This window comes from Pleurodeles waltl, chromosome 5 (assembly GCF_031143425.1).
Source record: "Pleurodeles waltl isolate 20211129_DDA chromosome 5, aPleWal1.hap1.20221129, whole genome shotgun sequence".
NCBI classification, from domain to species: Eukaryota; Metazoa; Chordata; class Amphibia; order Caudata; family Salamandridae; genus Pleurodeles; species Pleurodeles waltl.
Window position 1 is genome coordinate 963,313,985 of NC_090444.1, and position 24,628 is coordinate 963,338,612.

At 43.5% G+C, this 24,628-nt stretch overlaps 1 protein-coding gene across 2 annotated transcripts in view; it reads left to right on the forward strand.

Annotated features, from left to right (window-relative positions):
* The window catches only part of LOC138297338 (barrier-to-autointegration factor-like protein), a 226,159-nt gene that overhangs the window by 135,053 nt on the left and 66,478 nt on the right, over positions 1 to 24,628 (forward strand). For both annotated transcript variants that reach the window (XM_069236744.1, XM_069236745.1), the window contains one exon: positions 3,003 to 3,133. In XM_069236744.1, the coding sequence (XP_069092845.1) occupies positions 3,008 to 3,133 (126 nt within the window). In that variant the 5' untranslated portion in view covers positions 3,003 to 3,007. The remainder of the gene's footprint in view (positions 1 to 3,002; positions 3,134 to 24,628) is intronic.

Below are 24,628 nucleotides of genomic sequence, written 5' to 3' on the forward strand. Positions count from 1 at the left end.
TTAGTGCCTCTGATGAGTCTGTCATGGGTATGAAGTAATAAGGCCCAGTCTGTTTCATTTTATTCTCTGCTTTGTGCCTTTTGCCAAAATAGTAAGGAGGTTAAAAAAACAAAAACGTATAGGGGAAAACAAAACATCAGTGTAATATGTAGGCATGACTCAACTCCTTGGAATGTGACCTTGACAGTAATATATTGCAGAATTGGAGAGTCTAGTAGAGTAATGGGATGTGCATCTTAGCATCCTATAGGCATTGTGAGAGTTGGTGGTACTGCCAGTGGAATGTGTTATCCAAACTTAACTCTCCACATATGGAATTACGTTTTCAAAAACACTTGCTCAGATAATTTGTCAATCTGAGTAATTCTCAGAGACTCCTATCACCTCCAGTTGCATTTTATTGTTACCAAAACTGGGTTGGGGTAGGCAGGTGCAGAAAGATGTGAAAGAGATCAAAGCCTAGTTTTTATTTACAGTTTTCATATTAATTAGTATTCTAGTTATAGAATTAGTCATTGTCCATGTTAGGAATTTAAACATATATTGAGAACAGAGGGAGCAGGTCAGACATGGCAAAAAGTATATAGTTGTTATAAATTATGTACCAAATAATGTGTGCGTGCATGGCATCCGCACACCGCCTGCACTAATGTGTTTATGAAACTTACGTCTTCATTCTCGGATGTGTGCACGCATATACATGATTTAATGTTTGTGTCGATCCATACCTTTATAGATGTATGTATTACTATAGGAAACATACCAAACGTTGTATGGAGGTGTTGTGAACATCTTCACTATCAGTATCTTCATAAAAACAGGTAGAAGTGGCTCCAACTTTCTGTGTCTTAACAAGAGTTTAAAATTAGTCTCCATCACTTTTTCAGGTTGCATATGAATCATCTTCCCAAGATATCTATGGCCTCTTGGGGCCCACTTCATCCTCTGTACCCAAAAACTGGCTATTGTAGAAGCATGTTATAGCTGTTAGTCCTCACCCTTACCCCAGGGTATTTCATACTGACACAAGATTCAGAACTATTCCATCATTATCCTCAGGGGGCCCAGTGAAGCTTCAGGATTGACAAGTGAGAGTAAAAAGCCGTCCACGTATGAAAAGGACTTCACTTGCCCAAATTGTGTTTGTGCCTTACATTTTTTCACATGCTGACTTGGGTTCTAAAGCTGGAAAAGAGGAAAAAAGGATAGTCACCATCCTTGTGATGTCCTTGATCTTCTAGAGGATGGTTTTCACAGAAATTCCTCACAGCTAGCTCATGCACTTGTGTCTTTATAAAGCCACTTGAATCCTGACCCAAGCTACCCTTATAATAGGTCTAAATACATAGCCCCACAGGATGAAATAAAATACTTTTTCCAGGTTAAGGGAAACTGCGAAGGCATCAGCAGAGTAGTTCTGTGTTTTCCATAATAGATGTGCCAGGTTTCTCAAGTGATGTCTAGATGAGCACCCTGTTACAATCCTACGTGTGATTCATAAACGAGGAATGTTATTAATTTAGAGAGTCTTGTAGCTAGGATCTTCGCTAATATTTTGGTTTTCTACATTTATAAAGGACATGGGCTGATAACTGCTGCATTCCAAGGGATCTTTGGTTTTCTTTGGTGTTATGGAGCTGACTGCTTTGTTCGAGCCTCTAAATGTTTGTTGTTTGTATAGAAGTCGACCGGTAGTCCTTCTTTCCCCAGGGATTTTCAGGTAGGGAGGCCTTCTTTGGCTGCTTAACGTCTATCTGCTGTGGTTTATCTGCTTCAGAGAACAGCAAATATTTGACAGGTAGGTGATGCAATAGTGAGTTGCCTTGGAATAGGATTACAGATCGGAAGAGGCATTGGTAGTGTATAGGCAGAGTGATAGTTGGATAGGGGGTGGAGCTGTCCCATGAATTAATTGTGAGAAGTAGACGTTTCAGAGTGCCAACACGCTATGCCAACTACTCTTGACCATGACCTTGATTCAGTATGGCAGCTTTATCTGATAGTTTCAGTTTCATGTTTGTTCGCTAAATCAGGCTCTCGTGAACATGGGATCAAATGGTAGCTAGTGCCTATATCAGAAATTGTTGTACAGTACAGCAAGTACTTGGCCTTACACTAAACCGGCAGGTAGGTAGACACAGGCAGCTGCACTGACCAATTTGGCCAACCCATTTATGTGATAGCTTGTCTAGTCTACTCAGTTAGGGAATATATTATCATTTCTCTTGTGATACAAAAGTCTCAAAGCAATTATCTAAAATAGAAAAACATTCAAAACTGAAAAAAATGTTAAAGGGGCAAGAGAAAGGATACATATTTTATATTAATTAAAAATGGATTAAAGGAAAATGAGGCCAAGGATAAAAGGTCATGCAAAAAGATGTGTTGACGATACATCGGGTCTTCTCCTTCCTGGGAAATTGTGTTAATTAAAAGATCTGAGATTTACCTTGGAATGTCCAACAAAATAGTCTGGGTCTTTATGCAAATATAGCGATGAGAATAGGTGTCTATCGATCACTGAGAGAATAATCCCCTGAGATTAATCAATGATTAATGACCTCAGAACTATCCCATGGAAACTTCCAGTTTAGTATTGCTATTCCCAATATGCACTTAGTAGCTAATTTACTGTAGATGGTTCCCATTATATAAGAGAGGGGCTAACTGCTGTAGATGCTTTTCATTTTACTTCTCTGATTCTAGGCTCTGTTTTGGTACTCTTTACGATGTTTTAGACTTGCTGCTTTATATATGAAACAGAGGCAATGCTGTCTAGCAGATGTTTGGATGTCTAAAGGAAATTGTCAGAATGGGTACATGGTGATGATTAAGCTATTCAACAGTTGCCTGGTATGGTATCCCAATGGATGGTATGGATTGTCAACTTCGTGTCTATCTGTTGGATAGACTCTAGTGGTAAAAGGAAGGCTCAAATATTGGATTGTGCTGTATTTTTATGCATGACATTTGGTATAATCTTCTCTCATTGTATGCTACAGGTGAGATGTCTCAGTCATCACAAAAACACAGAGACTTTGTCTCTGAGCCTATGGGCGAAAAGACTGTTACAGCGCTGGCTGGTATTGGAGAAGTGCTTGGGACAAGATTGCAAGATTTAGGCTTTGATAAGGTAAGGGTTGAACTAGCTCTTTCACTGGGCACACCAGATGAAGTACTGACATGCAGATATTACTTAATTGAGAGCTCCTAATCAGGGCCTCTGAAATTATGTGACAGGAAAGTGCCAAATTATGTGGCTGGGTTAAGTAATTTATGCAACAAGCAAACTCAAATTATGCAACATATTGTGACATATTTTGTGTTAGTATTGCCTCATCGTTTTGTCATTTTTAGACTTGTTAATACTATCTGGGCATTGGTTGGACCTAATTAGTGTCGGATTAACCCTAAAAGGAAGCAATAAGTAACAGAAAGGTGACTAGTCTAGCTTTTCAAAAGCCCTTCTGCGCAGCAACATGCGTCACTGCATTTTAGGTAAATTTTGAACCGTTGAGCTAGAATATTTTTTTTGTTTTGTTAAAATCTGCAAATGATGCCATAGATGATGTATTATGTGGGGAAGTATATAATTATGTGAAAAACGCAGTGGGCGAACAATCACTTAATTCTAGTGGCCCTGCTCATTGTACAAACCAAGTTAAGCCGAGGAACAATAATTAAGAAGACCTACTTTCACAATCTCACTCTGGGAATCTCACTCACTGACACACGTTGCTCCCGTTCACCGGCTTTTACACCTTATTTGGACTCACTGGCTTTTGCTTGGGCACTGGCTTATACTTACTCGTAGACATTTATTAATTAACTATTGTTCGCAGTGATGATTCCAGGATTTTCCCCCACCTACTGGCTTATGTCCCCAGTAACTGGCTTGCTATCGCTCAGTGGCTCACACTTGCTGTTGCACATTCGCTTGCTTTTGCTTTTGCTTTTGCTTATGCTCACTAGTTCATCCCTGTTGAATCTAAGGGTTCGTGGTAAATACTTAGAACAAAAAATATTTGTAATGCTTTCATACTTGGGTGATTCTGTTTTACTTGGGTAAGGGCATGTGTGATTGTATGTAATTAACTTGTAAACTTTAATGTCCAATTTAAGAATGTCATGCCCAAAACTAAACTAATATAAATCTTGTAACTCGCCTGCGTAGCAGTAAATGCCTGAAACGTTTTTTAATTATTTTGTGCCATGTTCTTATTTCAGATAATTTTTTGGGCAACTTTTTTCCATGTTTGGTTCCTGTGGCTCTCCTATGGTGCCTCTGGCATCCAACATAGCAGGATTCCCCCACATATTCTCCCCCGCCCATCCCCCAATGGGCATGACAGAGATATGAAACCGTGCTTCCCTTCTCCCTCCATTCCTTTTTAGGTTAAGCATAGCGGCGCACAAGCGCTACTTTTGCGATGTGTTATCTATTTGGGCTTTTAGCCACACCTACCTCACACCCATCACTAGTGCTAGTTCATGAGCTTGCCCTTAAAAATCCTTTGTTATCATTGGTAAATGCTTTACGTTTGTCCCTCCTTGGGGTGGTTTGGTTACCACCTACCGACCCTGTTACATGGCTAATTGCACTTTTGCCAATACGGTTGACTGCGAGTGAACTTCTTTCTCCTTTTGTGTGTCTCCTTCACGTTCATGGCTCCTTCACGCTTTGAATCGGCTCGCTTAAATGAAACTGTCTTACTTTTCATTTTTAGTTTGTGGCTAGAAAAGTCTGGTTACGAGTTTACAACGCTAATGGCCAATGTAGATTTTCCTAGTTTATGACGGAAAGTCTTAATTTTATTAAAGACACGGAGGCGAGTATTATGGTTTCTCTTCTCGCTTTATTAACACAGCAGTCAAGAAGAAACTACAAATCCCATGGTACCAACACAGGGAACCAATGGGATTAAAAACGTAGTAAATAACATATTGACCAATAGAAACACCCCCGTGCCATTATGATGTCACTTGACTGCAAGCAGCCCTCTTTTCTTGCGAATTAAGTCAATTGTAGAATAGTAATGGAAATATAGAACAAAAAATAAACAAAGCCATCAGGAAAGCAAAAACATCGGAAGAAAAATCCAAAACCCTACAAAGGAAGGAGTGGTCCATTAAAACAGGAGAATACGATCCTGTGCATGTCCTGAACGAAGCCTTCTCAAAGTGCGAAGAAAACGTACTAGGACCCTGGTTGAGCGGCTGGAACTGTCGCTGGAAGAAAGGGAGGGAGAAAACAATGTTTAAACTAGAGGTGGGATAATACTCGCCTCCGTGTCTTTAATAAAATTAAGACTTTCCGTCATAAACTAGGAAAATCTACATTTTATGTCAAGACCGGAGGCTCCTATTATGCGAGTTCAAAGCATATTAATTACATTTAACGAAACATCATCAACAGGTTTGCAATAAAAGACTCTGAAGGTATTGTCATTAGACCAGTCTGCAGATTTCAGAATATCCTCTAAACGGGAACATGCCCAGAAGGCTTTGGAGGCCATAGCCCCTCTGGTAGAATGAGCCCCAAATCTGGAGGTATCGATACCTGCTAGGGACATAATCCACCTGACCCATCGAGCTAAAGTAGCAGGCGAAACTGGGAGATAGGGTTTCCTAAAGGAAATAAGAAGTTTGGAGGAGGATGTTCTCAAATCTGCAGTTTTTTGTTCATACACTTTAAGACATTGGCCCACACATAATTTGGGATTCTGTGGGAAATAAGGATAAAAAACTGATGATAAACTGGTCTTGGTGCGTCCTACAACCGAAAATAGCACCCCCGAAGGGGTGAACTGTCGGCTGGAGACGTCCAGAGCCTTTACATCTGATAAACGTTTAATGGAAACTAGACACAATAACATTGTTAATTTAGCAGATGACACTTTTAGAGACAAAAAAGGATTATCCGGTAATGAAATCAGAAATTTTAGAACAATATTAACGTCCCATAATTGGTTATATTTGGGTAAAGGAGGTTTGGAAAATGTTACTCCCTTCATTAATCTGCATACCAGTGGATGTTCGCCTATCGGTTTGCCATTAACATGTATATGGTTAGAAGAAATAGCCGACCTATAAAGGTTGATGGTACGGAAAGCTTTACCTTTACTAGCTTCTGTGACCAAAAAATTAACTACAAAAATTACATCCGCTGAAAAGGGATCAAGGTGCCTTCCCAAACACCAGCCGTCCCATAAAGACCAGGCTGATTTATAGGCTTTCTTTGTACCCGGGGCCCAGGAATTTGAGATGTATTGGGAAGCTTCTGACGAAATGACAGGGAGAGATTGGGAATTCCTGAGATCTTCCAGGCCGAAAGGGTGAGGATGTTGTCTACAATGAGGGGATGAGGACACTGGAGAGGGTCCAACAGTAAGTCTGGGAAGGACGGAATTAACAATGGAAAATCTATTGAGAGTTCCAGGAGGGTAGGAAACCATACTTGGGCCTGCCAGAACGGTACAATGAGGATAAGAGAGGCCTATTGGCGTCTGGCGTGAGCAAGGACTCTGTTGATCATGATAAAGGGGGGAAAGGCGTAATTGAGGGAATGAGACCAATCCTGTGAGAAGGCATCTGATGCCAAAGCTAAGGGATCTGGGCGCCAGCTGTAAAATTGGGGAAGCTGAGTGTTCAGTCGAGATGCGAACAGATCTATGGAGAAAGGACCCCATAAGGACTGAATCTTGTGAAAAATTGAAGGGTGTATTCTCCAGTCGCTGGAGTCTCGGAGATGGCGAGAATGCCAATCCGCGACTGAATTGAGAGCTCCTGGAAGGTACTCTGCATGAACCGAAAGATGGTTTGAAAGGCAGAATTCCCAAAAACTCTTGGCCAAATCCGCTAGCGGTTTGGATTTTGTGCCTCCAAGATGGTTTATGTATCTTACCGCCGAAATATTGTCCATCCTGAGGAGTATTGCGCAATGCACTTTGTGTTTTGCTAGGCTTCTGATTGCAAAGGAGCCGGCAAGCATCTCTAAACAATTGATATGCAATTTGGACTCCTCGGAAGACCATGTACCTAGAGTCGAGATGGGACCACACCGGGCCCCCCAGCCTAGGCGACTTGCATCGGACTCTAATACAAGATCTGGGGCTGACGGAAAAATACTTTTCCCGTTCCAAGCATCTAAATGGTCTATCCACCATTGAAGTTCTGTGCGGGACTCCACGTCTAAGGGAATGAGGTCGGAATACGAAAGACCCTTCCTCAAGTGTTGGATCTTTAGTCTTTGAAGGGAGCGGTAATGGAGGGGACCTGGAAAGATTGCCTGTATGGAAGAGGACAGTAGGCCTACGATTCGAGCCAATGTCCTGAGAGAGATAAGAGAACTGCGAAGGACTTGTAGAATCTCTGACTTTATGGATCTTATTTTTGTGGAAGGTAGGAGCAGGGTTGCCGAGATAGAATTTATTTGAAATCCCAGAAATTCTATGACCTGGGAAGGCACTAGGAGAGATTTTTCTCTGTTTATGATGAAACCTAGATCCTCTAGAAGGGAGCAGGCTGTTTGTAAGTGGAGAAGGAGAGTTTGGGGAGACTGACTCAAAATTAGGATATCGTCTAAGTAAATTAGGAGCCTTATGCCCTGGGACCTTAGAAAAGCCACCACAGGTTTCAAGAGCTTGGTGAAGCACCAAGGGGCAGATGATAGCCCGAAGGGTAGAGAGGTAAAGTGATAAGTTTGGTCGAGCCAATGGAACTGAAGGAATTTCCTTGACTCTGGATGTACAGGAACTACTAAATATGCGTCCTGTAGATCCAGACTGACCATCCAGTCGTTCTGAAGAAGTATATCTCTGAGGTGGAGAATTGTTTCCATTTTGAAATGTCTGTATACTACAAACCGGTTGAAGTGTTTTAGATTGATGACTGGACGCATCTTTTTGTTCTTCTTTTGAACTAGGAAAATTGGGCTGGTAAATCCGAAAGGATGGGACTGGGTGATTGAAATTGCTTGTTTTTGCAAGAGAGAATTTACTTCGAGAGATATTAGATGAGTCATTTCTGTGTAAAAATGGGGTAGAGGAATGGAGGACGTTTGTACTGGGGTAGAATAAAGGTCTATGATGTAACCTTGTACAGTATTTAGCACCCACACATCCGCAGTAATTGTTAACCAATTTGAAAGAAAATGGAAGATGCGACCCCCTGTTGGAAAGAAACCAACCTGGGAGCTTACCTGTGGGATTGGTGGTTTTGTTGTGTCTGAATGATCTGGCACGATAACCTCTGCCACGTTGGGGGTAGAATTGTGGTCTAAAGTCTTGTTGGTAAGAACCGTAGTACCCTCTGGAGCCTTGGGTACCTCGGCCGGTAAAGCGGCCCCTGCCTCTACCGGCCCTGGCAAAAACACGTTGGCTGAACATTTTTCTCATGGACTGTTGTGCTTTGTCCAAGGAGGTGAATGTAGCAACATATTTACCGAGGTCTTTGATGAAAGAGTCTCCGAAAAGCTGTCCTTCGGTGTGAGTTTGAGGTTGAACCGTTGCCAAATGAATCAATTTTGGGTCTAATTTTATAAGGAGGCCCTTGCGTCTCTCATGTAGAAGGGAGGCATTAGCATTGCCCAGGAGGCAAAAACAACATTGTACCCACAAAGATAGTTCTTCGGGGTCTAAAAAGCTACCATCCAGTCTAGCCGTTTCAACCATGTCGAAAATTCTGGTAAGTGGACCAATGACGTCCAACAACTTGTCCTGACAGGACGACCATGCCTTATCTACCCCTTTGCGAGGGTCTTTACCTTGCTTATTGAAAAAGGTTAGCATCTGCTGGTCGATGTAAGGGGTAGAAGTAGCCTTGTGTGGGAGCACCGGACGAGGGCATTCTGATTTGAGTTTGGCTCTGGTTTGTTTATCCAGTGGAGAAAATAATTTTTGAGCCACGTAGCGACCAACATGGTCCGCAGGGAACCATTCCGTGGAATTGGGACGAAGAATGTGGGAAGGGTCAAACATGGGGAAACCCTCTGTATCAAAAAGGGGAAACAGAGGGAACTTTAGGTTTCTTGGGAGGAGGAGGGGAAAAAGAATCAGTATCGTCTTTGTCAGAGGCCAAGTAGTCAGAATCCGCATCAGGGATATCTTCATCGGAATCTGGAGTGGAAACAGTGGGAGTGGGGAGGGAAATATTACGTTGTTTAGATGTCCGTTTCAATGAGGGTTTGGGGACCATATTATTATTCTCCTTGGCAGGAGCCTTGTGAGGAACCGCGTCCTCTGTCATGTGTGAGGTAAACTCACTGTCCGTTTGCGTCAAACCCATAGGGTTGACAGGCTGGCGTTGACTGCATTCCCCCGCAGACTGGGCCGAAGATTTAGATACAAAATTTGAAAAATTTGACTCTAGGTTTTTTGATAATTTTTGCATAGATGACGCCATTGCCTGTTGAACAGAGTTTTTAATAAAATTGTGAAGTTCATTTCTGATATCTTCTATATCACTGGGTACACCTTGTTCCCCAGAAGATGTATTAGGTTCCATGTCAGGGTTTCCTCTTTCAAATTTTCTAGTAAGTAGGAAAAACTCCTGAAAATAAAGAGCTTGAAATAATAGAAATTGCCTTCTGGCAAAATTCAGACAACCGGGGGTTAATGTTAGGAGAACTGTGGCTGAACTAGTAAGAGAAAGAAACCCCTCCCTCTCGAGGGCGGGCCAAAGAAGGTGTTGCCAGTAATAAACGAGGGAGATTAGGGAATCCCTTGTTTGCGGCGTGAAAAAGGCTTCTCCGGTCGTTAAAGGCAGTGAGGAACGCGCGAGTTGAAGCCGGGTTCCTCGCGTCAGGAAAAAACCGAATGACGGTTATTTCCTAGACGCGAGGGAAACCCCGAGCGCGTCGCGCGCACAGCGCGCACAAAGCCGTTTGTTTTTCTGACCTGGGAGCAACGAAGTTGCTACCCGAGGGCAGAAAAATGAACGTGAGCGCGAGGAAAGTGCTTGAAGAAGGCAATGCGGCAACTTGCCGTCATCATGGCATTTACATTAGGAAAGAATAAACTTGAATATAACACATAATTATATTAGAAAACCTCAATAGCATTGGAGGAAAGAAAAGTGAACTTATCTTGACTGCAGCAGCAAGAAAAGAGGGCTTCTTGCAGTCAAGTGACATCATAATGGCACAAGGGTGTTTCTATTGGTCAATATGTTATGTACTACGTTTTTAATCCCATTGGTTCCCTGTGTTGGTACCATGGGATTTGTAGTTTCTTCTTGACTGCTGTGTTAATAAAGCGAGAAGAGAAATGCATAATAGGAGCCTCCGGTCTTGACATAAAATTGCATTCCAAATGCTTGTTTGTATAAGGGAGACTACGCCACTGCTTCCTCAATAACCCCCACTTGTACATACCTCCTCACCTTTCTTGGCTCATCCACCATGATAAATCCTCTTGCTACGTTCTTCGTCTTTGCAGACCTCACCTCGCTTCCTGGGAATCTAGTGCAACAGGTAAACCGTACTTTGAGGCATGATGGCAATTATTTAGTTATTTTTTACTTTGTTAATGAATGCATCATTTTTAAAACCATGTTAATGCTGAAGCTGCTTTTTCTTTTTTTTCTTTTTTTGTTTTTAAGGCCTAACTCCTATTTTTGCCACAATCTTTCAAAATACATTTTTGGCTTTTTCAACAAGACAAGCTATCTTTATGTATTCAAATACTTGCCTGTTGCATATAGAGCAGGGTTGCTACTTGTGTGGGATTTCCAGTAGGGTCTCAGGGAGTCCCACAGCCAATATCTTGAATGTATTTTAATGTGTACTTTGAGTAACGTGATCAGTCCTATATGATGTAACGTTTGTCTTGCCCTTACTTGGCTTTGATTGAATTATTAGGCGTAGTTTGAAAATATTTTGTTTCTACTCCCTTTTCTTTATATATTTGTGAATGTATAGAAGACATATGAGCTTGTAAAATTGTACTGTGTAACCTCCGGGCCTGCAGACATAAATAACGTTGTATGCTTACTTGTTATTCTTTGCATAAAGCCAGCACTATTGTGAGAAAGTAGCCTCTTTCTAGCCTTGTTACCCCCACTTTTGGCCTGTTTGTGAGTATATGTCAGGGTGTTTTCACTGTCTCACTGGGATCCTGCCAGCCAGGGCCCAGTGCTCATAGTGAAAACCCTATGTTGTCAGTATGTTTGTTATGTGTCACTGGGACCTGCTAGCCAGGACCCCAGTGCTCATCAGTTTGTGGCCTATATGTATGTGTTCCCTGTGTGATGCCTAACTGTCTCACTGAGGGTCTGCTAACCAGAACCTCAGTGGTTATGCTCTCTCTGCTTTCTAAATTGTCACTAACAGGCTAGTGACCAATTTCACCAATTCACATTGGCATACTGGAACACCCTTATAATTCCCTAGTATATGGTACTGAGGTACCCAGGGTATTGCGGTTCCAGCAGATCCCTATGGGCTGCAGCATTTCTTTTGCCACCCATAGGGAGATCTGACTATTCTTACACAGGCCTGCCAGTGCAGCCTGAGTGAAATAACATCCACGTTATTTCACAGCCATTTACCACTACACTTAAGTAACTTATAAGTCACCTATATGTCTAACCTTTACCTGGTGAAGGTTGGATGCAAAGTTACTTAGTGTGTGGGCTCACTGGCACTAGCCAAGGTGCCCCCACATCGTTCAGGGCAAATTCCCCAGACTTTGTGAGTGCAGGGACACCATTACACGTGTGCACTATACATAGGTCACTACCTATGTATAGCGTCACAATGGTAACTCCGAACATGGCCATGTAAGATGTCTAAGATCATGGAATTGTCACCCCAATGCCATTCTGGCATTGGGGAGACAATTCCATGATCCCCGGGTCTCTAGCACAGAACCCGGGTACTGCCAAACTGCCTTTCCGGGGTCTCCGCTGCTGCCAACCCCTCAGACAGGTTTCTGCCCTCCTGGGGTCCAGGCAGCCCTGGTCCGGGAAGGCAGAACAAAGGATTTCCTCTGAGAGAGGGTGTGACACTCTCTCCCTTTGGAAATAAGTGTGATGGCTGGGGAGGAGTAGCCTCCACCAGCCTCTGGAAATGCTTTGATGGGCACAGATGCTGCCCATCTCTGCATAAGCCAGTCTACACCGGTTTAGGGATCCCCCAGCACTACTCTGGCGCGAAACTGGACAAAGGAAAGGGGAGTGACCACTCCCCTGACCTGCACCTCCCAGGGGAGGTGCCCAGAGCTCCTCCAGTGTGCCCCAGACCTCTTGGAAACAGAGGTGTTGCTGGCACACTGGACTGCTCTGAGTGGCCAGTGTCATCATGTGACGTCAGAGACTCCTTCTGATAGGCTCTTACCTTTCTTACTAGCCTATCCTCCTTCCTAAGTAGCCAAACCTCCTTTTCTGGCTATTTAGAGTGTCTGGTTTGGGGAATTCTTCAGATAACGAATGCAAGAGCTCACCAGAGTTCCTCTGCATCTCCCTCTTCACCTTCTGCCAAAGGATCGACCGCTGACTGCTCAGGACGCCTGCAAAACCGCAACAAAGTAGCAAAGACGACTACTAGCAACCTTGTATCGCTCATCCTGCCGGCTTTCTCGACTGTTTCCAGGTGGTGCATGCTCTGGGGGTAGCCTGCCTCCTTTCTGCACCAGGAGCTCTGAAGAAATCTCCCGTGAGTCGACGGAATCTTCCCCCTGCAACCGCAGGCAACAAAAAACTGCATCACCGGTCCTCTGGGTCCCCTCTCAGCACGACGAGCGTGGTCCCTGGAACTCAGCAACTCTGTCCAAGTGACTCCCACAGTCCAGTGACTCTTCAGTCTAAGTTTGGTATAGGTAAGTCCTTGCCTCCCCACGCTAGATTGCATTGCTGGGTACCGCGTGATTTGCAGCTGCTCCGGCTCCTGTGCATTCTTCCAGGATTTCCTTCGTGCACAGCCAAGCCTGGGTCCCGACACTCTAACCTGCAGTGCACAACCTTCTGAGTTGTCCTCCGGCGTCGTGGGACTCCCTTTTGTGACTTCGTGTGGACTCCGGTTCACTCCTCTTCTAAGTGCCTGTTCCGGTACTTCTGCGGATGCTGCCTGCTTCTGTGAGGGCTCCCTGACTTGCTGGGCGCCCCCTCTATCTCCTCATCCAAGTGGCGACATCCTGGTCCCTCCTGGGCCACAGCAGCATCCAAAAACCCTAACCGCAACCCTTGCAGCTAGCAAGGCTTGTTTGCAGTCTTTCTGTGTGGAAACACCTCTGCAAGCTTCTTCACGACGTGGGACATCCATCCTCCAAAGGGGAAGTTCCTAGTCCTCTTCGTTCTTGCAAAACACCAAGCTTCTCCCATCCGGTGGCAGCTACCTTGCACCCTCAGCTGGCATTTCCTGGGCATCTGCCAACTCTCGACACTGTTGCGACTCTTGGACTTGGTCCCCTGCTCTTACGGGTACTCAGGTCCGGAAATCCACTGTTGTTGCTTTGCTGGTGTTGGTTTTCCTTGCAGAATCCCCCTATCACGCCTTCTGTGCTCTCTGGGGGTTGTAGGTGCACTTTACACCTACCTTACAGGGTCTTGGGGTGGGCTATTTTTCTAACCCTCACTGTTTTCTTACAGTCCCAGCGACCCTCTACAAGCTCACATAGGTTTGGGGTCCATTCATGGTTCGCATTCCACTTTTGGAGTATATGGTTTGTGTTGCCCCTATACCTATGTGCTCCTATTGCAATCTACTGTAACTTTACACTGCTTGCATTACTTCCTTTTGCTATTACTGCATATTTTTGGTATTGTGTACATATATATTGTGTATATTTGGCATCCTCATACTGAGGGTACTCACTGAGATACTTTTGGCATATTGTCATAAAAATAAAGTACCTTTATTTTTAGTATATCTGTGTATTGTGTTTTCTTATGATATTGTGTATATGACACCAGTGGTATAGTAGGAGCTTTGCATGTCTCCTAGTTCAGCCTAAGCTGCTCTGCTATAGCTACTTTCTATCAGCCTAAGCTGCTAGAATCAAATCAAATCAAATCATTAACATTTATAAAGCGCGCTACTCACCCGTGCGGGTCTCAAGGCGCTAGGGGGAAGGGGGAGTTACTGCTGCTCGAAAAGCCAGGTCTTGAGGAGTCTCCGGAATGCGGAGTGGTCCTGGGTGGTCCTGAGGCTGGTGGGGAGGGTGTTCCAGGTCTTGGCTGCCAGGAAGGAGAAGGACCTCCCACCCCCCGTGGAGCGGCGGATGCGAGGGACGGCAGCGAGCGCGAGGCCAGAGGAACGGAGGAGATGGTTGGGGGCGTAGAAGCTGAGGTGATGGTTGAGGTATTCCGGTCCCTTGTTGTGGAGGGCTTTGTGTGCGTGGGTGAGAAGTCGGAAGGTGGTCCTTTTGCTGACTGAGAGCCAATGCAGGTGTCTCAGGTGTGCGGAGATGTGGCTGTTGCGGGGTACGTCGAGGATGAGGCGGGCCGAGGCGTTTTGAATACGTTGCAGGCGTTTTTGGAGTTTAGTGGTGGTCCCAGCATAGAGGGTGTTGCCGTAGTCCATGCGGCTCGTGACAAGGGCGTGGGTCACGGTTTTTCTAGTGTCGGCGGGGATCCAGCGGAAGATTTTGCGGAGCATGCATAGGGTGAGGAAGCAAGCGGAGGACATGGCGTTGATTTGCTTGGTCATGGTGAGAAGAGGGTCCAAGATGAAGCCGAGGTTGCGGGCGTGGTCTGAGGGGGTCGGTGCGGTACCAAGGGCTGCGGGCCACCAGGAGTCGTCCCAAGCGGACGGGGTGTTGCCGAGGATGAGGACTTCCGTTTTGTCCGAGTTCAGCTTTAGGCGTTCACCTCTTCTACACTAATAAGGGATAACTGGACCTGGTACAGAGTGTAAGTACCCCTTGGTGCCCACTACAAGCCAGGCCAGCCTCCTACAACTATGCTGTGGAGGCCATTGTAATTTAGGGATGCCACCCATCCCTGTTGACATTTTTTGGGTTGATTCCTGTATTTTCTCACCATTGACTAATTGTGTTTGAGACCTGTGAACAGCAAATTATCCAGTATTGAATCTTTAATAGATTCACATGTTTGAATCTTATTCGTCGCCATGGTGGGCGGTCCATGGTAATAATAAAAAGCAGTGTCATAGAGAAGCATTGAGAGCCATAGAGAACTTAAGTGACATTGATAACCAATTCACATTGTTTTATAAGAACCAAAACTCAACCAATTGGAGCACAGTCCCTGAAGCACTCTTCCCATGCAGGGGCACCACATCTCAGATTGTTAACCTCATGTTGTGTGTGAGGGAGTCCCTAAGCTCTGCTCATTCTACAGTGCTTCAGTTAACCCCTTCGCTGCCAGGCCTTTTCCCCTCCTGTGCTGATCCTTTTTTTGGCTATTTGGGGCAGTTCGCGTTTAGGCCCTCATAACGTTTTGTTCACATAAGCTACCCATGCCAAATTTGCGTCCTTTTTTTCCAACATCCTAGGGATTCTAGAGGTACCCAGACTTTGTGTGTTCCCCTGAAGGAGACCAATAAATTAGCCAAAATACAGCGAAAATATCGTTTTTTTTCCAAAACATCGGAAAAGAGGGCTGCAGAAGAAGGCTTGTGGTTTTTCCCCTGAAAATGGCATCAACAAAGGGTTTGCGGTGCTAAAATCACCATCTTCTCAGCTTTGAGGAACAGGCAGACTTGAATCACAAAACCCCATTTTTCATCACAATTTTGGCATTTTACTGGGTCATACCCCATTTTTACTATTTTTTGTGCTTTCAGCCTCTTTCCAGTTAGTGACCGAAATGGGTGTGAAACCAATGCTGGATTTGTGTAGATCCTACAAGGGTTTCCTACAGAAAATAGCAGCTGAAATAAAAAATATTGAAATTGAGGTGAAAAAAACAGCAATTTTTCTCCACGTTTTACTCTGTAACTTTTTACTGCAATGTCAGATGTTTGAAAGCAATATACTGTTACGTCTGCTGGACTCTTCTGGTTGCGGGATATATAGGGCTTGTAGGTTCATCAAGAACCCTAGGTACCCAGAGCCAATAAATGAGCTGCACCTTGCAATGGGTTTTCATTCTATACCGGGTATACAGCAATTCATTTGCTGAAATATGAAAAGTGAAAAATAGGTATCAAGAAAACCTTTGTATTTCCCAAATGGCCAAAAGATAAGGTGTTGAGAAGCAGTGGTTATTTGCACATCTCTGAATTCTGGCATCCCCATACTAGCATGTGATTTACAGGGCATTTCTCAAATAGACGTCTTTTTTACACACTGTCTTACATTTGGAAGGAAAAAATGTGGAGAAAGACAAGGGGCAATAACCGTTGTTTTGCTATTCTATGTTCCCCCAAGTCTCCCGATAAAAATGGTACCTCACTTGCTTGGGTAGGCCTAGCGCCCTCGACAGGAAACACAAAATGGACACATCACATTTTCAGAAAGAAAACAGAGCTGTTTTTTACAAAGTGCCTAGCTGTGGATTTTGGCCTCTAGTTCAGCCGGCACCTGGGGAAACCTAGGAAACCTTTGCATTTTTTAAAACTAGACACCTAGGGGAATCCAAGATGGGGTGACTTGTGGGGCTATGACCAGGTTCTGTTACCCAGAATCCTTTGCAAACCTCAAAATGTGGCCAAAAAAACACTTTTTCCTGTCATTTCGGTGAAAGAAAGTTCTGGAATCTGAGGAGCCACAAATTTCCTTCCACCCAGCGTTCCCCCAAGTCTCCTGATAAAAATTGTACCTCACATGTGTAGGTGGACCAAGTGGTTGTGACAGGGAAGAGCCAAAAACATGTTGAAAATGAGGGGGAAACAAAGCGGGTCCAAAAAGGCAGTTTGAGAAAAAAACATTTTTAGGCTGACAAGTGCAGCAGAATTTGTATCGGTGTAGATGAGACAATGCTGGGTGGTAGGAATTTTGTGGATTCCTGCAGATTCCGGAAGGTTCCATCACAAAAATTTAGGAAAAATTTGTGATTTCCAGCAAAGTTGGAGGTTTGCAGGGCATTGTGGGTAAGAAAGTGGTGGGGGTGCATGTGAAACACACCACTCCGGAATCACCCAGATGTTTAGTTTTCAGAAGTCTAGGGCTTGTGGATTTTTCTACATGGCAGCGTCCCAAAGTCCATAAAGTGCAGCCCTCGCCATTCTAAGTGGGACGATTTTGAGAGTTAGCCAAGCTCTCATGACCTAAATGTAAAACGAAAACCCAAAATAATCAAATGTCCTCTTGCTTGCCGTGGGATAAGATGTTTTAGTGTGCGGGGGAGAGCTGAAAGACTGTTACCCCCTTCAATTGGGGTGGGGGCATAACCAGGCCAATACTGGTCGGTAGCCACCACCCCACAATTTTTTTTTTTTTTTAAATTCCCTGGCATCTAGTAGACTTTCTGCCCCCCCCCCCCCCCCCAGGGTGTGGATCGGGGGTAATTGCCCCATCTGCCCACTGGTGGGCAGAACAACTTTGTCCCCATTTATTTGGGGTGGGGGTATGGCCATACCCACACCCTCTTATTTTGAAAAAAAAAATCTTCCCTGGTCTCTGGTGGGCTTTCTGCCCCTCCCTTGGGGGCAGATGGGCCTTCCAAAAATAAGCCGATCTGCCCCCAAGGGGGCAGATATGGCCAACAGTAATGTGCCCCATGGGGAGCGATCCTTGCCCAAGGGGCTTCCCCCCCCCCAAACAAAACACACACACACACCAATCCCTGGTGCCTAAGTGGTTTCTGCCCCACCCCGGGGGCAGATCGGCCTAAAAGAAATAGGCCAATCTGCCCCCAAGGGGAGGAGAAATGGCCTAAAATAAATTTGTCCCCCAGGGGAGCGACCCTTGCCTAAGGGGTCGCTCCACTTGCGTGAAATTCACTTTAAAAAAAAGAAAAAAACTCCCTGGTGTCTAGTGGTTTCTGTCCCCTAGGGGGCACATTGGCCTCATAAAAATAGGCCAATCTACCCCCAAGGGGGGCAGAAATGGCCTAAATATAATTTGCCCCCTAGGGGAGCGACCCTTGCCTAAGGGGTCGCTCCCCACCTCTTTAAAAAAAAAAAAAAAATGATCCCCGGCGCCTAGAGGTTTCTCCCTCGGGGCTCTGTGCCCAGGACGTAATGGTTACATCCTGGGCACACGAGCACTGTGCCGCAGGATGTAACCGTTACGTCCTCGTCACAGAAGCGGTTAACATTTGACCCTTTTCTCTCCGAGACTTGTTATGACTCTACAGGCAACTCAGATATACCACCTGTTGTATTGTTTCCTGATTAACAACATGTCCGAGGGATCTAAAAATAGGCTTTTCAGACCTTGTAAATCCAGTGTGAAACCAAGATCATTTTCTGAGGGCCCCATTAGGAATGATTTTATTTCTTACACCCTCATCATAAGCCAAAAGAATGTAAGCATTGCAGAACCTTTTCTGATAAAAGTCTAAAAGACGGAGAAGCCAGGGAACTTCTATGGCTTAAAAAGAAAGACGTGGTGATCCTACTTCTGAAGATGGGGGGGAAGTCAGACTCGCATGAAGGGGCATTAAAAAAAATAAAGTCTCATAGTAAAGCATCTGAAATGGAAAAGTCAGTGAGTAAAGGAGTTTCTGGATTCACCCCTCTCATAAAATGCCTTGCAAATCAACTTTGGTGTCTGTAACCCCTTTTAAGGAATCCTCATGTAGTGAATCCTAATTTGTTTTAATGGGATAGCAGGAGTTATCTTAGCCTTTGGCTTGCAGACCAATGCCCCCGTCACCTAGTGACTTTTAACCTACTTAGCTTGCTTTGCCTTAGCCCATTTAATTATTTAATTCTTCTAAGACGGCTGCTTTGTTTATAGTTAGGCCACTTGTTATGATTTGCATTATCAGTGCCACCGCGTTAAGGCGTCAAGATCAAGTGACAAAGACTAACAAACAATAGGTGTTCACACTTAGGGACTTTCCCTCTCCATGCTTTCGAGGGAATTGTTTATATTAATTGCCGCCCCAAGCATGCCTGTTATCTATTGTTTGGGAACACACCTACGTCAGGGGTCCAAGTAGATCTGTATAAATACATCACACTTTAGACAGATAATCAGAGGGATTCGGACCAGAGGGCATCACCACCATTGCTGATATCGATGCTGCATGTCGTCTTGACGCTGACCCAGTCTTTGTGTCCCTATGGAGTCTGAGATAGAGACCTCATTCCAAGGTAACGAGGGTTGGGGGCTCCTCTCATGGACATGGCATTGGCAGATTAGGTTTAACATACCCAGCTCTCCTTCAGGTAGGAGGTTAGGCCTATTATGATAGGGTATTAGGAGATATTACACACCTTATGTCTTTTCATGTTATTGCAAGATGGTGGGGGTCTTTGTTATAATGACTCTCGTCTTTACAATTCTGTTTCTTGCACTATTCATTATCCTAATCATTGCAGCCCATGCAACTTATCACAAATTGCAGTTGTGTTGAATAAAAACCATTGAAACTTTCCTGCATCTTCGTTATTGCCTGTGTTTGGATGAGACATGATATATCTGTGAGAAAGGGGTAATCTCCGTTTAACCACAACACTCCCTGAGATGTCATACTTTTGAGTCCATGCATAAAGGCTGCCACAAATCACCTTTTACTGTTTGGGTTTTTGGTGAGGTGCTGCTAGTGAGCCGGAAGGGTTGGGACGACAGCTGCGACTTGTTGTAGGATAGGCATAGTTGCCTCCAAACATAAGTACTGTCATCCTTAAACCAGCAGTCTTGCTTAGAGCAAGAGTCCAACTACGACATTCATCTTTGTCCGTCAGTTTATATTTATTTCCAAAACATATATCTTATAGAAATGTACACATTATAGTGTCTTTAAAAGAATAAAATACATTCAAATTCATTCATTATGTAAACAAAGAAAGAGTATACACTTAACAATAACCTCTCAAGCAGCTACATTACAATTTTAATATTTTAAAAGAAGATAAATATGTACCCTCAAGGCAACCATACAGAATAATAAAACACCCTCTACACACAAGATTCAACATATTAATTCAAATTAAAAGATTAAGAAACCCCACGAGAATCACTGCAACGTGTTTGAGACTGAGTTAATGATGTTGGAACAGGATCTGTCAGTGATTTACTGTTGCTTTGCATCTGCACATATTATTACAGCTGGAGACTTCAATTTAAGAATCCCTATGTGTACTTTTGATGAGTATTTATATGATGTATTAAGTTGCTATGGTGTTTCATCTGCCTCATGGCCTATACAGGACCCTTCAAAAACAACTGTGTTTTCAATAACCCTTGCTCAATACAATGTAGTACATCTTAAGGGGGCCTTTCTGAACAACAGTCCCACAAGACTTTTAAGAATCATCACCTGGATAAATTTGATCATCGACAGATCCACCATTGACAATCAAATTGTTGACGTGTAACAGGACAATGAGGAAATTGTTGACAATATCGTTCACTGTTGCAGTGGTGACAGCTACAGTGTCGCTGACGCTTTTGTTGAGGAAACCATCGATGTTGTTTGCATTGATAGGCACTTTGCCATCAATGACGACAAAAACAATATCACAGTCTCCTGCAGCTCCAGCGAAAACAGTCATCTCGTTGTCGGCACTGTCAACTGCATATAAAAAGACTGTTTTAATTACTGCAGAAGGGATTCCAGTAACTTAACGACCAGGTAAGACATCCAAGAAAGGTGTCACCACTGCCTCCTTTACGTCTGCTGGAAGTGGAAAACTCTGGTGATGAAAGACCATTTGGGCCAGCTTTAGTCCTCCACAACTTCATGTTAAATGCCAGGATACAGAGTATCAAACAAACCTGGAAAAGACAGTTCAACCTTCACTGAAGGCAATTCCCCTTTTCAGGATAGACACAGATATGCCTCTCATCACTATGACTCTTTCCAGGAACTCTATTCATATGATGAACCTTATGAGGAACAATGACTTGCAAGTAAACACAGTTCCTGTGTCCATTGCTTTGGTAAAGGATTTGCGGCACATGTTAAAGGACTGTTACAAGAGGTTCCCTGAGGCTAATGCACCAGTACAAATTACCCTGGTGCATTTTGATACTTTCTGTATTGCTTCACTTCCTAAAAGCTAATGCAAAAGGAGAGAAGAGTTTTGCCTCCAATTACTGTTTGTGATGATTATTTTGAAAGTGATGCTGATGACCAGCCGGAAGAGGGAAAATTCTTCATGATCAATCCGGTTCTGGCCAGGAGTGCGATGATTGTCACCCCTCGCCGCCAGCCCCTACCTCTCTTACAGAGGACATAGTAGGCTTTCATGAACTTCTAAAACAGGCTTCCAAGCATTTCGATCTGCCTTTGCCAGTTGCACTAATGGGCAGGAGGAAGGATTAAAACTTATGAAGAATCCTGTTTCTGTTGCAGAAGTCATTTCTCAGCTGGATAAAAAATATAAAGTGCCAGAAAATGTGCCTATATGTTTGATAAGCCACCCACGTCCAGTTTTAGTGGTGATGCAGACAGAGCAAAGAACGGCCGGAAATCCCTCTAGCCTGTGTTCGGTGCTGCTTGAAAAAGAAGACCACTGTCTGGATAACGTGGGTTTTGTTTTTAAGCAATGGAAGTGACATCCATAAGAGCATCTAACACTCTGACTGTATTAGGCAGATGTGGTCAGACATGGCAGCCTTTCTAGAATTTCTGCTGGGTAATAAATGAAAGGAAGCTAAAAAGCTGGTGAGAGGGCTTCATCAGAAATAATAAATATAGTGATGGATGTGCCCTAGACAGGTTTCAGACAGATTGTGGGTGCAGCAGTTTTACGCTGTTAAGGATGGCTGAAGGCCTCATAGCACTAGTCACCTCAATCTCTCGACGGCAACATTTGAACAAAAACCTTTCCCATTAATGCAATCATTAGAAGATCATCTCTTCAGACAAGTGGGTATTAGATATAATCAGCATGTTCACATCCTAGAATTTGTTCAAAAGCTTACCAGACACCTTCCTCACGAGGTCTCATCAACAACTAGTTCTGTTTATAAACAAAAAAAATGAAATTCTATTGCTTACCTCCAAGGGTGCATTAGAGGAAGTTCCGCTCATACATCAGAACAAGAGTTTCTACTCCAGCTTTTTTCTCATCAAGAAAAAGTCCAGAAAAGGGAGACAAGTTATGGATCTGAGACAATTGAACATATACATAAAGAAACAGCCTTTGAGAATGCTGCCATTACAGGAGATTTAACTTCTACTAAACTCAGGAGACTACGTGACTTCACTAGATTTCCTGGACACATACTTCATCATCCCCATACATGTGAAGCATCATGAGTACTTAAGGTTCGAGGCGGCAGGTTTCCATTACCAATTCAAAGTTCTTCCCTTTCGACTCCAATCAGCAGCCAGAGTTTCTGCAGAATGCATGGAACTGGTGATGGCATTTTTTAGAACAAACTGGCATCAGGTATTTTCATACCTGGATGACTGGCTTATCAATTGCCGTTCATTCTGCCTCAGCAAAAATGTCTTCCCTAATACCATCCAGTTCATCAGATTTCCTGTGAGCAGTTCTGGATGAAGAAGCTTCCAAAGCTTATCCAATAAAAGAGAGCAATGCACAAAGGCATTAACAACTTCCATATTATTTAAATAGTTCACTTTTGTACTAGCATTCAAATCAATGTTGTAAATGATGCTTTCTTGCATTCCGTTAATTCCAAATTGCTGGCTTAGGATGAGAGCATTGCAGGAACAATTAGATGTACAATAGATTCAGACGCAAGGAACCTTCAACAATATAATCAACATTCCACCATGTATTAGGCTAGCAATGGCATGAGGGGAAGTGGGCTTGTTGTTCATCCCAGCTCATCCTCACTTTATAATGATGACAGACGCTTCCTTCGAGGGTTGGGGGACTCATCTTTAAGACCTAGAAATTAATCGCAAATGGCCTTCTCAAGGCAAGAATGCACATCAACCTCCTAGAGTTGAAGGCTGTTTTCTTAGGTCTGCAATCTTTTGTTTCCAGAATGTGCAATTTCACTGTCTTGGTACGAACAGAATAAAGCAAAACCATGTTCTACGTTAACAAATGGGGAGGAACGAAATCAAAGATGTTGGCTCCACAGGCCCAACAAATCCCGGGATGGTTACTTCTTCACAACATTTCAGTGGAATACATTTCAGGAGTGTAAAACATACAGTAAGACTTTTTGAGCAGAGCTTCAAGACCAGTGTCACAAATGGGAATTAAATCAACAGTTACCATTAATTTCCCAACAATGAGGAACCCCAAAATTGGATCTCTTTGCAAGTCTTTAGAAAAAAATGCAGTATGGGCGCAAGCAGATTTCCTCAGAGGAAGTCATGGGGAAATATGTTTCTCCTAACCTGGACAGGAATGTTCGTTTATGCTTTCCCTCCTTTTCCTCTAATTCCCTGGTTTCTTAAAAAAATGAAACCAGAACCATGCCAGTTCATTCTGATAGCTCCAGTGAGACCAAGACAATATTGGTTATCAGAGCTTCTCTCCTTTAAGACTGTCCACATATTCAGCTCAAACTAACAACCAATCTCATCTACAAGAACAAAGGTCAGATTATTCATCCACAGATTCAATCACTCTACTTATCAGTTTGGCTCCTCACAACAACAAAATCAGATCAGTGAATATACCAGAGGAAAGTAAGGCAACTCTGGAGCAATCATGAGCAGTTTCCACAAGTAAATCTCATAAAGCAAAATGGAAGAGATTAATTTATTGGTGTGCAATTAACGATCTACACCGCTTCCGATCTTCTCTGGAACGGATTCCACCTTACCCTCTCCACTTGGCAGGGTCAGGTCTAGCTCATAATGAAAATCCATTTGGCAGCTGTTTTAACATTTTGTAGAGAAAGTGTTAGTCTTTCGCAGGTCTAATTGACTGATTAAGGAATGTCTTCAGAGCCTATCCTCTGTTAAAGAGTTCTCCGGTGGCCTGGCAGTTAAAAGTTAGATATGGTTCTATCATAGCTGATGAAAAATTTGAAGCTATTCATAAGGCATAATTAAAATGTGTATCATGGATGGCTCTCACCTCAGTTAGATGAATAAGTGAAATCCAAACTTTTACGGTTAATGAACCATATTCATATTTTAAAGATAATAGAGTGATACTTACAACCAACCCTTAATTCATTCCTAGGCTCTAACTTCATTTCACTTGAACACACTGATTGTCTTGAGGACAGTGTTCAAACACCCTTCGACCACATCTGAAAATTCCTTACATTCTTTAGACATCAGGAGAGGTTTAAAATTTTATATAGCGACAACAAAGACTTTTAGTAAATCCAACAAACTACTAGCATTTGTCCCACCCAGAAGGGTGTTACACTCCTTCACGGAGCAGTATATTTGATGAATTTCTGCAGCTATTACTTTTTGCCATATTAAAACAGGAAGGCAATTTATTGTGAAAATTAAAGCACATTCCACAAGAATAGTGGCCAAATCTGTAGCCCTGTTTTTGATGGGGTTTCTTTACTGGACATTTGCTGAGCAGCAACCTGGTTTAATGTCCATACCTTCATCAAGCATTATTGTTTGTATTCCTATTAGAAAGCAGATGCTGCTGTTGGGCAGGTGGTCCTGCATCTCCTTTTTCAATAAGAAAAGAATTGTTGTTTAATGTATC